The sequence below is a fragment of the Mus musculus genome, chromosome 5, assembly GCF_000001635.26.
Source record: "Mus musculus strain C57BL/6J chromosome 5, GRCm38.p6 C57BL/6J".
NCBI classification, from domain to species: Eukaryota; Metazoa; Chordata; class Mammalia; order Rodentia; family Muridae; genus Mus; species Mus musculus.
Window position 1 is genome coordinate 65,586,860 of NC_000071.6, and position 13,253 is coordinate 65,600,112.

The 13,253-nt window shown below is 39.2% G+C and overlaps 1 protein-coding gene across 4 annotated transcripts in view; it reads left to right on the forward strand.

Moving 5' to 3' along the window:
- The window catches only part of Ube2k (ubiquitin-conjugating enzyme E2K), a 61,745-nt gene extending 49,615 nt beyond the window's left edge, over nucleotides 1-12,130 (forward strand). For all 4 annotated transcript variants that reach the window (NR_144566.1, NM_016786.4, NM_001310619.1 and 1 more), the window contains 3 exons: nucleotides 5,017-5,116; nucleotides 7,561-7,689; nucleotides 8,016-12,130. Coding sequence is in view for 3 of the 4 variants with exons in the window: in NM_016786.4 (NP_058066.2) it covers nucleotides 5,017-5,116; nucleotides 7,561-7,689; nucleotides 8,016-8,090 (304 nt within the window). In the remaining variant the exon portion in view is untranslated. The remainder of the gene's footprint in view (nucleotides 1-5,016; nucleotides 5,117-7,560; nucleotides 7,690-8,015) is intronic.
- Nucleotides 12,131-13,253: the final 1,123 nt, after the last annotated feature.

Below are 13,253 nucleotides of genomic sequence, written 5' to 3' on the forward strand. Positions count from 1 at the left end.
TTGAACTCATAGAGATCCACCTGTGTCTGACTGCTAAGTCCTGTGATTAACCACATGTGCCACCACTGCCCAGCTGATCCGAGATTCTCATATTTTGACTTTTCTTTACTGTTCAAACTTACTGTCTACTCTTCCAGAGGACCTAGGTTCAATTCCCAGCACCTACATGGCAGCTCATACCTTTCTATAACTCCACTCTCAGGGGAATCCCACATACTCTTTTGGCCTCTGTATGCACCAGGCCTGTCCATGATACACAGGCATACATGCATCTCATATACATAAAATAAATAAAAATTTAAAAAATAAAAATAACTTTAGCCAGGTATATGTATAGATATTCATATTCTCTCTCTCTCTCTCGAGCTCCCTCCCTCCCTCCCTCCCTCCCTCCCCCCGCCCCCTCTGTCTCCCTCTCCCTCCCCCCACTCTGTGTGTATATGTATGTGTAAACTATTTTCTGTTTAATGTGCTTCCTCACACTTGAGGCTCTCTTATGATCCAGAGGTCATATCCCCTAATGTTTTCCCCTGATTCCTTTTCTGTACCATGTGATACTTTATCCCTATTTTTATACAAACCTTGTCTCCAAAAATTAAAAAAAGACAAAAACAAAAAAAAAAAACTTTGAAAGTACATAATAAATTATTTACTTTTTAAAATATATGAATTAAGGATGGTCACCCTCATCTGCAATCGCAGCATGAATTCAGGGCCTTGAGAGGACACAGAGTGGAATTCTTTTTCAATGCTGAACCAAAAAGCAAGGCTGAGCAAAAGTTCTTGGTAGGCTTGGGCTCAGTCAGCCACAGGTTAGAGTTATGGTTCAGTTTGAAACACCATAAAAAGAGAGTTTGGTCAACTACGAGCTAACCAGCTTATGTTGTGTATTTCAAATTTGTGAAGTTATACTTGTGTCTTATTTTTGTGTTTATTTTGCTAGTATATAGATCATGTTTTTGCCAATGAATCTAGGCTAATTTTAAATGTGCATGTACCTTTAAATGTAACCTTTGAAATTTTTTTAAGTTTTTTTTTTTTTAATTTTATATATCTACCTTTTGGCTGTGAGTATGCGTGTGCCATGTGCATGGTTGGTGTCTGTGGAGGTCACAGAATGTTGAAACCTGTAAGTGTATTTACAGACAGCTGTAAGTTGTCATTCATGGTGGCCTGGGAACTGTACCTGAGACAGAGTCTCACTGTGTAGCCCTGGATCTCCTGGAGTGGCTTTGTTGACCAGGTTGGTCTTGAACCCACAGAGATCCACCTGCCTCTCTGCCTCCCAGTACTGGGATTAAAGGCATACAGCACCATGCCCAGTTCTTTTTAAGTAGTCCTATTCACTGAAGTATTTATTTATTTAAAATTTGTGAAATATTAAAATTATAGTAGATGCTTCCTAAGGAAAGAATTTTCATCTTTTTTGTAGTTAAGGAAAGAAAGGTATAAATATTTAAGGGTTAAGTTTGGTTATATACATTTCAACTTGTTTTATGTAAGAGCTTATGTACATATGATGTGGGTGTGGTGCCTGTGTGAGGGTCACTGGACAGCAATGTGGAATCTGTTCTCTCTTTGAAACTTTATCTCGGGCCTGGGCATGAACTTGGGTCTCCAGGCTTGTCTCACAAGTGTTTTTAATCTACTTAACCATCTCATCGTCCTCAGAATGTGCTAAAAATATATTATAACTCTAGGTTGAAAATTAACTTTGAAGATCTTAGGAAATTGAACATCCAGGTCCAGACGAAAATTTGTGTTTTGTCAGCTAAGATGTAAAGCGATGTAGCTGTTTGAAAAGATTTTCTTTTAAGACAAAGTCTGTCTAAGCAAGATGGTTTTTAAACTGTAAACCAGTTTAAAATAGCCTCTGTCTCCCATGCTCTTGAACATTAATGTCTTGGACTACCAAACTGTGCTTAGATAGCTTTTTAAAGCACTTACTGTGTTTTAAATATTGATTCTGTGCGTGAGCTTATTGTTTTATTTTTTCCACTCTGTTTTTTAGTTTTTTGTTTTTGTTGTTTTTGTTTTTGTTTTTTCAAGACAGGGTTTCTCTGTGTAGCCCTGGCTGTCCTGGAACTCACTCTGTAGACCAGGCTGGCCTCAAACTCAGAAATCCGCCTGCCTCTGCCTCCTGAGTGCTGGGATTAAAGTTGTGTGCCACCACGCCCGTCTTTGGCGCCTGTCTTTGGTGGGAGGGGTCAGGTCTCAGTCAGGTCTCAGTCCTAGTCTTCTGTGTCTACCAAGTGCTAAGTGTGAAAGTTTATATCACTGTGCCCGGCAGTGCCAGCTGTTCTGGAAGCATCATGCCAGGATCCACAATTGCTCTAGCTTCTCTAGAAAACTACATTCATCAATTAGACATTTTCATTCTAATTGTTTTCTTCTCTGCCCTTATATTAGACAGAGCCTTCCTTTATATTAGGGTGAACTAGACCTCCTGCCTACATCTCCCAAGTGCTAGGATTATAGAGCTTGCTACCATGTCTGACTTTCCTAAGATCATTTTAGAGACTAGTGTATAGTGGGTATTTTAATATATAAAATATAGACCTACATTGTGTGTGAACAGCTCTTGCCAATTAGCATATAAAGAGCAGGGTTCTACAAATACTGTCTTTGGTTATTTTCATTGGCCCATTTGCTCAAACACTCCTAACTTTTTTTTTTAAAGACTTATTTATTTATTATTATATGTAAGTACACTATAGCTGTCTTCAGACACACCAGAAGAGGGAGTCAGATCTCATTACGGATGGTTGTGAGCCACCATGTGGTTGCTGGGATTTGAACTCGGGACCTTTGGAAGAGCAGTCGGAGCTCTTAACCACTGATCCATCTCTCCAGCCCCACTCCTAACTTCTTATAGAGCAGGTCTTAGGTGAGGTCCTCAAATGAGCATGAGTAATACAGTCCTGAAGTTCCTGCACTTGGGAGGAAGAGACAGGAGGGTCCTGTTTTTCATCTGTCTTAAGATGACATAGTAGACTCTGTCCCCAAAACCAAGTCCCTAGACCTACTCATGCCACTAGTAAGAGGAAGAATATTTACTGACATTTACTGCATTAACATATGCTGCATCCAGAAAGTTGAGTTCCTTCGTGTTCTCTCTCTCTCTCTCTCCCTCCCCCCCCTCTCACCCGCCCTCCTCCCTCCCTTCTTCCTTCCTTTTTTTCTTTTCTTTTCTTTTCTTTTCTTTTCTTTTCTTTTCTTTTCTTTTCTTTTCCTTTCCCTTTCCCTTTCCCTTTTCTTTTCTCTCTTCTCTTCTCTTCTCTTCTCTTCTCTTCTCTTCTCTTCTCTTCTCTTCTCTTCTCTTCTCTTCTCTTCTCTTCTCTTCTCTTCTCTTCTCTTCTCTTTTCTTTCTTCTTTTTGCCTGAACATCTAGGGTTGTCTCTTGTGTATTATTCAAGGAAACTGAAAATAGTCACTAGGAATTTTTGTTGTTTGATTTTAGGAATTAGGAACTCAACCAGACAAGGCTGGTTTAGAATAACCGTCTGTGTGGTTAAAAAGTGAACTTACTGTGGTTAGAGATAAAGCTATAGTGTAGTGTGCTTGACTTTACAAGGCCCTCACTTAGGATGACAGTCAAATTCCTCTAGAAGAGTTTGCTCTGAGATTTTCTTGAGACAGGATTTCTTTGTGTAGCCCTGTCTGTCCTGGAACTAGCTTTGGAGACCAGGCTGGTCTTGAACTTACAGAGATCCATGTTCCTCTGCCTTCCAGATGTCATGTGCCATCATTGCCCTGTCAACATTCTAAACATTTCAGGATTAGTGAAGCAAACTTTAAACAAATAATTATTTCATAAAGACAAGGGCTTTTGGTATAAATATAATTAGGATCATGACTTAAATTATGAGATTGAATTTTATTCCTAATTGTGTCTGTGTATTGGTGTGGGTATATAGTTTATGTGGGTTCCTCCAGAGGCCAGAAGCAGTAAGTCCCGTGGAGCGGCAGTTTTAGGTCATTTGCCAGCAAGCCAGCAATGGGGGCTGGGACGCAAACACAGGCCCTTTGCAAGAATAGTACACGCATATAATGTGAGCCATCTCTCCAACCTCAAGTGTAATATTTTAAATAGAAAATTGTCCTATTTTGGAATACTATGGATTGATCTTTATCTCCGTGTTTTACTTAGCATGCCATTAAAGAGTTGTAGTGACTTAACTGTGGTTGAGGGCATGGGCTGCTTGCTCTGCAGTGATCCCAGGGGAGTCCTTGGTACCCACTCCATCAGCAGAGGATGGACTGCTTTTATCCTCTCCAAGCACCTGTACTCAAGTTCACTTATGCAGGCATGATTTAGACATTTAAAAGTCTGTTTAAAATTCCAGTTTATTAGTATTGGTAACTTAAATTATCACTTTATAATGAAATATGGGTAAGTGGTTGGAGAACTTGCTTAGTGGTTAAGAGCATGTGTTCTAGCGGGACACTGGTGGCGCACGCCTTTAATCCCAGCACTTGGGAGGCAAAGGCAGGCGGATTTCTGAGTTCGAGGCCAGCCTGGTCTACAGAGTGAGTTCCAGGACAGCCAGGGATATACAGAGAAACTCTGTCTCAGAAAAAAAAAGAAAAAGAAAAAAGAAAAAGAAAGAGCGAGCCTGTGTTCTTAAAGAGTGCTTGACCTCAGTTCCCAGCATCCATACAGTGACTCAGGCATCTCGAACTCCAGTTTTGACCTTCATGGGCACCAGACATTTAGCACCATTCATACATGGAGACAGAAACTCACACATAATATCTAAGAAGAATGTTAATTAAGATAAAGCTTACAAAGTAAGTAAATGGAACAAGCAGAGAAAACAGCAAGGTGAGGGTGAGGTGACTTGAATAATCTTAGAAATTGACTCATTGGAAGAATAGAAAATTGGTAATTGGTACACGTTAGTTAACTATACAATTTTTAGTTCTAGCGTATTTTTGTTTCCATTCAGAAAACAGACTTTGCTTATGTCATTCAAAGTCCTTTTAACGGTGATATTTTCCTAATTTGAAATTTAGGGCAGCAGCAATGACTCTGCGCACGGTATTATTGTCATTGCAAGCGCTGTTGGCGGCTGCAGAACCAGATGACCCCCAAGATGCAGTAGTAGCGAATCAGGTAAGAAAGTAGCTTTTGAAAGACTTTCTTAGACCTGTGTGTGTAGTTTTAAATATTTCATATTAGCATATTAACATTCTATGTTGTACTAAATTTGGAAATGGTTTCTTTTAATAAAATAATTTTGTCACATATAATAAAATCATGTTACAGGCTAGAGAGATAGCTCAGTGGTTAAGACTGCTCTTAACTCTGAACTCTTCCAGAGGTCTTGAGTTCAATTCCCAGCAACCACATGGTGGCTCACAACCATCTATAATGGGACCTGAGGCCCTTTTCAGGGCTGTCTGAAGACAACTGCAGTGTACTCATATAAAATAAATAAATCTTTAAAAATAATAATAAAATCATGTCATAATAAACAAATAACAAATAAAGAATAAACAAATACCTGTTAGGAACTCCATTATCACTTATGTCCAGATATGTACATTGCAGAGGTTCTGTGTGACTTAAGTTCTCCTTGTACACTTAACTCTTTTGTGATATTCTTTGATTTCAAGAGTTTTTAAAATTATAGTCGTGTTTATGTCATTGTGTTCTGTTTTCCTTGCTTCCTCTTTAAGGAAGCATTTATCAGCCAACCTTCAGATTTTTAAAAATGTGCTTATAAAATGGGTTCCCTTTAGCTGAAGAGATGACTCAGCACTTATGGGCATTAGCTGCTCTTCCAAAGGACCCAGGTTCAGTTCTCTATCACCCACATTTTAGCTCATGACAGTCTGTAAGTTCAGTTTCTGGACACCTTCACACAGACGTACATGTAGGCAAAACATGAATGTACATCAAATAAAAATAATTTTTTAAAATGTTCTTTCTTTTTCATAATATTTATTTATTTATTTAAAGTATATGAGTACACTGTAGTTGACTTCAGACACTGGAGAAGAGGGCGTCAGATCACATTGCAGATGGTTGTGAGCCACCATGTGGTTGCTGAGAATTGAACTCAGCACCTCTAGAAAAGCAGTCAGTGCTCCTAACCACTGAGCCATCTCTACAGCCCACCATTGCTTAGAACTACAGCTTTTAATAGTTTGCACATATGTGCTATTAATATTTGGTAGCAGAAGTCTTTCTTGAAGTTTATCTTTGATTTTCCCACAAATTGAGATAAATTGAGACATAAAATAAAGGGTGACTTTTGAAAAAAAATTATTTATTTTATGTACATTGCTTCGATGTATGTCTCTGTGAGGGTGTCAGATCCTGGAGGTACAGGATCATGTGGATGCTGGCAATTGAACCCTGGTCCTGGAGTAGCAGCTGTCCTCTGGTTGCCAAGCCATCTCTTGGCTTCCATAGCTGATTTTTAACACCTAAAATAATGTTTGTGTTGTTCGTTCACAAAGTATTGCTTGAAATATATTAGGTAATCATAGTAATATGGAGTAGCCTTTTAGTTTGGTACTCCATAGGTAGATGTTAGTGGAGCTTTACATTTGAGCCAAGCCTGAACAATGAACAAGATAAAGATAGCTGGTTCTAGGCTAGCCAGGGCTACATATTGAGAACTTTTTTGAGAGAAAGCGATGTCGAAGGGAGAGGAACAATGAATTACCCAGTCCCTGCTCTGGGGCTAGAGAGCTGGGTGGCTCAGGTGAGGGGTAGTTCTTTGTTATCATTCTGAGAACAGAGATTAGGTCCTAGCACCCTCACTGGGCAGCTTCCCACTGTCCTCTGCTTGCCTTTCCTGAGCACTTCCACATGTGTGCATATACACAAGCATACATAAGTTTAAAAGTAGCACTTTGATAAATATTGAAATGAATTGACATCATTACTTTATACTCTGTCTTACAAGTATTTTTACAATGAATTTACCTCACCCTTTTCCGGTTTCATATGGCAAATCTTTATCTAGTAGGGCTCTTTTGTAGGTTTTTAAGTTGTCTTCAAAAGTAATGTAAGTTAGATTGTTTTGAGTGTTGGGTTTACTTTGATGACTATACAGTGCTGCATAGCTCTAAGGGCATCTGCTGCCTCAGCTTGAGGTCTGCCTAGTAGCACAATTGATTGTATATATCAGTCAGTGTTAAATTTATCAGCTAATGTTCATGTAACATTACATGCTACTGATTTTGTTGTGTAATTTTCTGTACAGTTATTAGAACATTTTTATAATGTTTATTTAATATTAGATGTTTGTTTAAAGAGTATTAACTCTGTTTTTTATTTTCACAAAGCTTCATTTCTTGAATGACATTTCTGCAATGGAAAAAAAATCATCTTTTATGTTTTGGCACATGGAGTGCTGGTAATTGAATTTCTGAACTTGAGCTTGTTACTAAGCTAATACGTACTACTAGTGATCTCTGCAGGCCAGCCCAAATGAGTTACATTCTAAATATAAATGTCTTTTCTTTGGAACAAGCAAGTCATAGTTGAGCAGCTATGGTAAATCTCACTGTACTGTCTTGTTATCTGCTTTTCCCTCCATATAGTACAAACAGAATCCTGAAATGTTCAAGCAGACAGCTCGACTTTGGGCACACGTGTACGCTGGAGCACCAGTTTCTAGTCCAGAATACACCAAAAAAATAGAAAACCTCTGTGCTATGGGTTTTGATAGGGTAAGTACCGAAAAGACCACCCTGCTAAGCATTAGGACACTCTCGAGTTACGAGATTTATCCCCATTTAAAGGTGGTGACCTAATCAGAGCTTTCTGTCCCTGTCACCATCCAGAGGAATTGATTTCACTCCCCATTTTAAACCCGGGCTCCCAGTCCTTGGGAGAAGGGGACTAGCCATTTTGAAAATGTAGTTTTGGTTAATCCTGTATAGACGCTGCAATCAGTGGTGACTGTGCAGTCATTGGTAGAGGGAAGAACGTGTGACTCTGGCGAGGAGGATTTGGTTTCCGTGGGATGTGATTGCTCTTGTCCTCCTCTTTACAGAACGCAGTAATAGTGGCCTTGTCTTCAAAATCATGGGATGTAGAGACTGCAACAGAACTGCTTCTGAGTAACTGAGGCACAGGAGCTGCGCCAGCATCGCTCTCGCCTCTTGAGGAGCATCAACACCTGTTATTTTTAGGATTCTGCATAAAGTTCTTTTAAACTGGCATTCTTGCCTAATGATGTTACCTAGGCACCATTGGAGACTGCAAAAAAAAAAATTCCCTGCTCTGTAAATAAAGCTAATTAAACGTCTGTGTAAATTTAAAAAGGGGAAATACTTTTAATTTTTTTTCTTAATAGTGTAAAAATTCTTTGAGCTAAGCTAAAACCATGGGAAAACATGCTACTTTAGTGTTTAGCAGTGTAACAGACTCGAGAGTTTGCTTCAGGGTTCTGTTGACTAACTAGGATAACACTCGAGTGTCGGCCCTTCACATTGTGGTGTAGAATCACAGCTCCCTTAAGTCTGAACACAGATCCTCTGTGCCTGTGAATTTACTTGCATGCTTGTACTTGACTTCTTAGAACGGGTAGCCGAAAAGACCACCCTTTTAAGCATTAGGACATTCTTGAATTATGAGATTTATCCTGATTTAAAGGTGGTGACCTAATCAGAGCTTTTTAGTCCCTGTCACCATCCAGAGCGGAGATTCTCATGGTCAATTTATTTTGTGTCTTGTGGGAAACGTGCTGAGGAACAGTGTCCCTTGTTCCACTTTTAGCTCATAGGTTTGGAATGTTTTGTCCGAGTTCTTCACTTTGTAAGTAGTAATGTAAAAAGGGGCTGCCAATTTTATTTCTCTCACAAAAGGAATAAATACTTGATGTTGCAGTATTTCTAGATTTAATAAAAGGACACTGCTTAGTTTTTCAGTGAATTTGACATTAATTTTTAAAATGATAAAGTCTTTGGAAACTTGAAGGGTGCAGTACCTGTTCCCTAGTGCTCAGCCTGACAGTTTCCTTTGTCAGACACTTGACTTACTCCTCCTGCTCCCCATGGTGACCCATGAAAGCTGTGCTGTCTCACTGTATATACCAGATGCACATAGGAACAGGGGTGTATTCTAAATCTAGCTTTCTTTATGATGTTTCTGATAATGTGAGAATTGAAACTTTACCTTCTCTTGTACATAAACTTCCTGTCCTTAGCAACTGTCGCATCTCATTCTATCTTCCAAAGCTTGACAATTATAAGTTTTACAAACTCAAATACTTCCTTTAACCATCCTAATTAATGTTCAAGTGAACTTAGGCAGTTGTTACATAGGAGATACAATTAAAAATTTTGAGGACCAATGCATAGATTACAGAAATGTAATGGAATCAGACTAAATTAAAGTAAGGTTGTATGTATATTGAAAGTCATATTCTAAAAGGTTTGTTTTCTTGAAGTATTGTTTCACCTTACAGTCATGAAGTGTTTCAAAAATACTTTTTGAACCTATTATCTCAGCATAACTTCACTTTACTTTTAATAATCTTGATACTACAAGCAATAAAAGAAGCATTAATATATTATAACATTCAAGATGTGACGGCTCTTCCAGCGACTTGTAAGGCTGTCACAGTTCTCAGTGACTGAGGGCCACTGTCCTCCACACTAAACTCAAGCTGCTATGTTTTTCTCCATGTTTGCGGATGCACACATTTCCTGTTGCAGCTACATCCTTTTATTGCTGTAGGTTATTTTATAAAGATGCCAAAGGAAACAAGTTTTTCTTTATTTATTTTAAGTAGCTAAAACTTTGTACTGTTCTTTATATTCTCAGATAAGAAGGAAATGTGTGAAATAACCATGAGTTTACCTCCATAGTTCATTAGAACTTTTAATGGAGGGTGGCTTGGTAACACTAATATTTAGGTATTGGAAAGTATAACACATGTTCTTGGAGTTTACTCTCTGCCTGTATTGTCAGGGTACATTGTCTAGTAGATGAGAGCTCAGACAACAAAAGTCAGGCAGTACCTACTTTGTCTTGGTGGCAGCTGTGTTCTTTTTTTGTTTTTTGTTTTTTTGTTTTTTTGTTTTTTTGCATATTGGCTTCAGACTGGCTCCACTGAATACTTACTGGAGATGTATATATAACATGTGGTTTCATAGATTTGACGTGATTATGCCATCGCCTCCTGTCAGAACCGTGTGCTCAAGACTGTGTGGGATTCATAAGCAAGACTGCTTGGGGTTTCTCATGTTCATTTAATGTGCTAATCACCCTTTTGGGGTATTTTCCCTCACACTTCTCGTTTGTTTTTTATTTTTCTTTTGTTTCCCAACTCGTAGGTTTAGAAAGAAGCAGCTTGGTCCTTATCCTGGTGTTTCATACAGTTAGGAAAACAATGCGAAAAATTAAGATTTAGTCAAAAGTACCCTGATGGAAATTATTTTTTTTAGTCTGCGTTTGACAGTTTTTCATTTTAACAAGTACTACACAGGTTCTGTTTTGGTGTAGGTGTGATGGCGCTTTTACTACCAGGTTCTTGAAAGAGAAAGGCAGGCAGAGTCTGTGAGAGGTGTATGCCCAGTCTTAGCCCCCTGTTCCCATAATTTTAGTGAAATCGCGTTTAGAGCAGGCTGACTCCCTCATCCTCGCTGATCCTCTGATCAGCTTTTCTTTCTGAGCCTAGGCCTGACTTTTAGTATAAAACTTAGAGAGCATGTTGGGAACTTGGGATTCAAAAAACATGTCAGTGTTTGGAATTGAATATTTTACCTTTGAGAAGTGTAACTAACCTATCATATGAATTAAACCATCCTTTTTGAAATTTTTTTTTATATTTCTGATTGTTGGTGGCATTTAACACTATGCAAAAAACTTAAGTATCTGCAGAAAGGAACTGACAGTAGGTTTTGCTCACGCGGTTAGACATTTTGCACAGCGTGTTATACGTTACTGGTTAGGCTGTTGGGCCAGTTTACAGAGGTTAGGATGTTGGGTAAGTGGAGCCCGGATGTGATTGTAGGTCTCATACAGCTTTTAAAACTGCAGGAGAAGTAGATGTTCTTGCAGCCTACTGTAGCAGCACCGGAAATGACGTTTTGGTGGGGTAAGGGTTTGAAATGAATTTGGGAATTGAGCAGTGGAGTCAGGTATATTGTATAAAGATGGGATCAGTGTTTAGATAAGAAAAAGGTAGGAAGGTGTCTGGTCATAGTTACTTTATTTCATGGACTTTGATAAGATAGTTCTGTATTAATCACTTTTTCTAGTTTCAAGGAGTTGATGTTGGAAGTTACATTTTCATCTTTCAGTACCTGTCTTAGTGTGTACCCATCAGCCTGTTGGTGTCACTAAGGGATAGCCTTTTCTCAAGCAAGACTTCCAGTGTCTACACATGTTGTGACAAACCTACATACAGCATAAGGTAGCGGGTGATGTTGGTGTCTCCTTACCTATCTTGTGACTGCTTCCTTAGACTGCTAGAAACTCCGGCGCCTGCAGTCATCACTGGAAGGTGTCATGATTGTGTCGCCTTTGGCGTAGTTATCCCCCCACCCCACCCCTAGCCGTCTATGATGAGGTGTGGCCAGGTCTGTTTGGTTCTGAGGCAAGTGGATCAGGTCATAGCACTGCTTTTTCTGATCGTGTCTCCTATTGTCACCTACTTTTTACAGGCATCATAACAAAAGCTAGACAATTTCTTTGGGGGAAAAAAAAGACTTATTTAATGTAATTTAAAGACTTTTCCAATAGAAAATGAAATATTATTGAAAATGATATCTATTTTTTAGCTTTCAGCATTTGATGGTGCTTTGTCGTGGTGTCTGCTGGAAGTTACTGCCATTATAGGGATTTTCATTAACCTCACTTTGAAAGAACCTTGCTTGTTGGCTTCTTTAGATCTTAAACAGTTTGTTAGTGATGGTAATTCTGTAGGAGGGTCTATTCTGAGCCATTAACTTCTTGTAAGGGGAAAATGGGCTGGTTACCAGAAATATTGAAGCAGGGTGGGCTGTGGGTGGGGGGTTGGGTGTCTGTCTTGAGAATTAAAAACTACGAAACACTTTTGTATACAACTGAATTTTTAAAAAATAAACACATTTTTAAAGATGTTGAATTTTCCCCATTATTGGGAATTCTTAAAAATAAATGCATGCACATTCCCCCTGCACATGTTTTATATCTCATTTCTGAGTCTTCTTTCTAGACAGGGAATTGATTCATCACATTAAACAAGAAGCAGTTAGACGCCCTCAACAACTTCATAGTGATGGTGTGCGTGCTAAGAGTTACAGCTTCATAGTGACGGTGTGCGTGCTAAGAGTTACAGCTTCATAGTGACGGTGTGCGTGCTAAGAGTTACAGCTTCATAGTGATGGTGTGTGTGCTAAGAGTTACAGCTTCATAGTGATGGTGTGTGTGCTAAGTTTCTGTGAATTGTCAAGTCTTTGAGTTTGTGAAGGACTTAGGTTCCTAGTCACCTGCTTTGTACTGGAACATTACAGAGCTGAGTTCTGAGCGAGCGTTTAAGTTCCTCTCTTCCCCTGGTGTTTGAGGCAACACTGTTCAGTTTTCATATTTCCACACAAGTTGTGGCAAGGTTGTGTTGTACCATGAAAACTCTGAATGCTCTTGATGTCATGATTAATCTTAGTTTTAATTTAAGATGACTAAGCTGGTACTAGGTGTTGTGGTATTGATTTCAATATTCAGGAGGCAGAGAGAGACAGGCAGATTTGAGGCTAGCCCTGTCTATGTGTCCAGTTCCAGGTTTACCAAGCTACATTGTTAGACCATATAATAAACATAAAGCCAGCTTTTTTTCTGATCTTGTTCTTCATCTAGGTAAGTATTTAGTGTTTAACAGTGTTTGAAACAATCATTTGCAATGGTAGAGGTGTATCCAGGTGTGTAAGCCTGCTGCTCCAATCTCAGAACTTGGCAAGCCGAGGCAGCAGGATCAGCAGTCCCGCCTCTGATCCTGCCCGTGTGTCCTACAGACCTGAATTTGTTCAGTAGTGGGCCAAACAGATTCCTTCGTGTTCAAGCCCAAAGCGGCAGCAAACTGGCTTACTTACAAGTTTGCTTGGTAAAGTACATAGACCTAATGACCTAATTATCGAACCTCTTAAACTGATTGTGGGGTGGGGAGTTTAGCTCAGTAGCTCATCAGTTGCCTAAACTAACTTTCTATCACATAGGACTGCAAAATCTCATGTAACCAACAAAACAGACAGTGCCAGCGTAGTGCACTGGAGAGTTGTTTCTGTTGCTTGTCGGGGAGCTAGAGTGA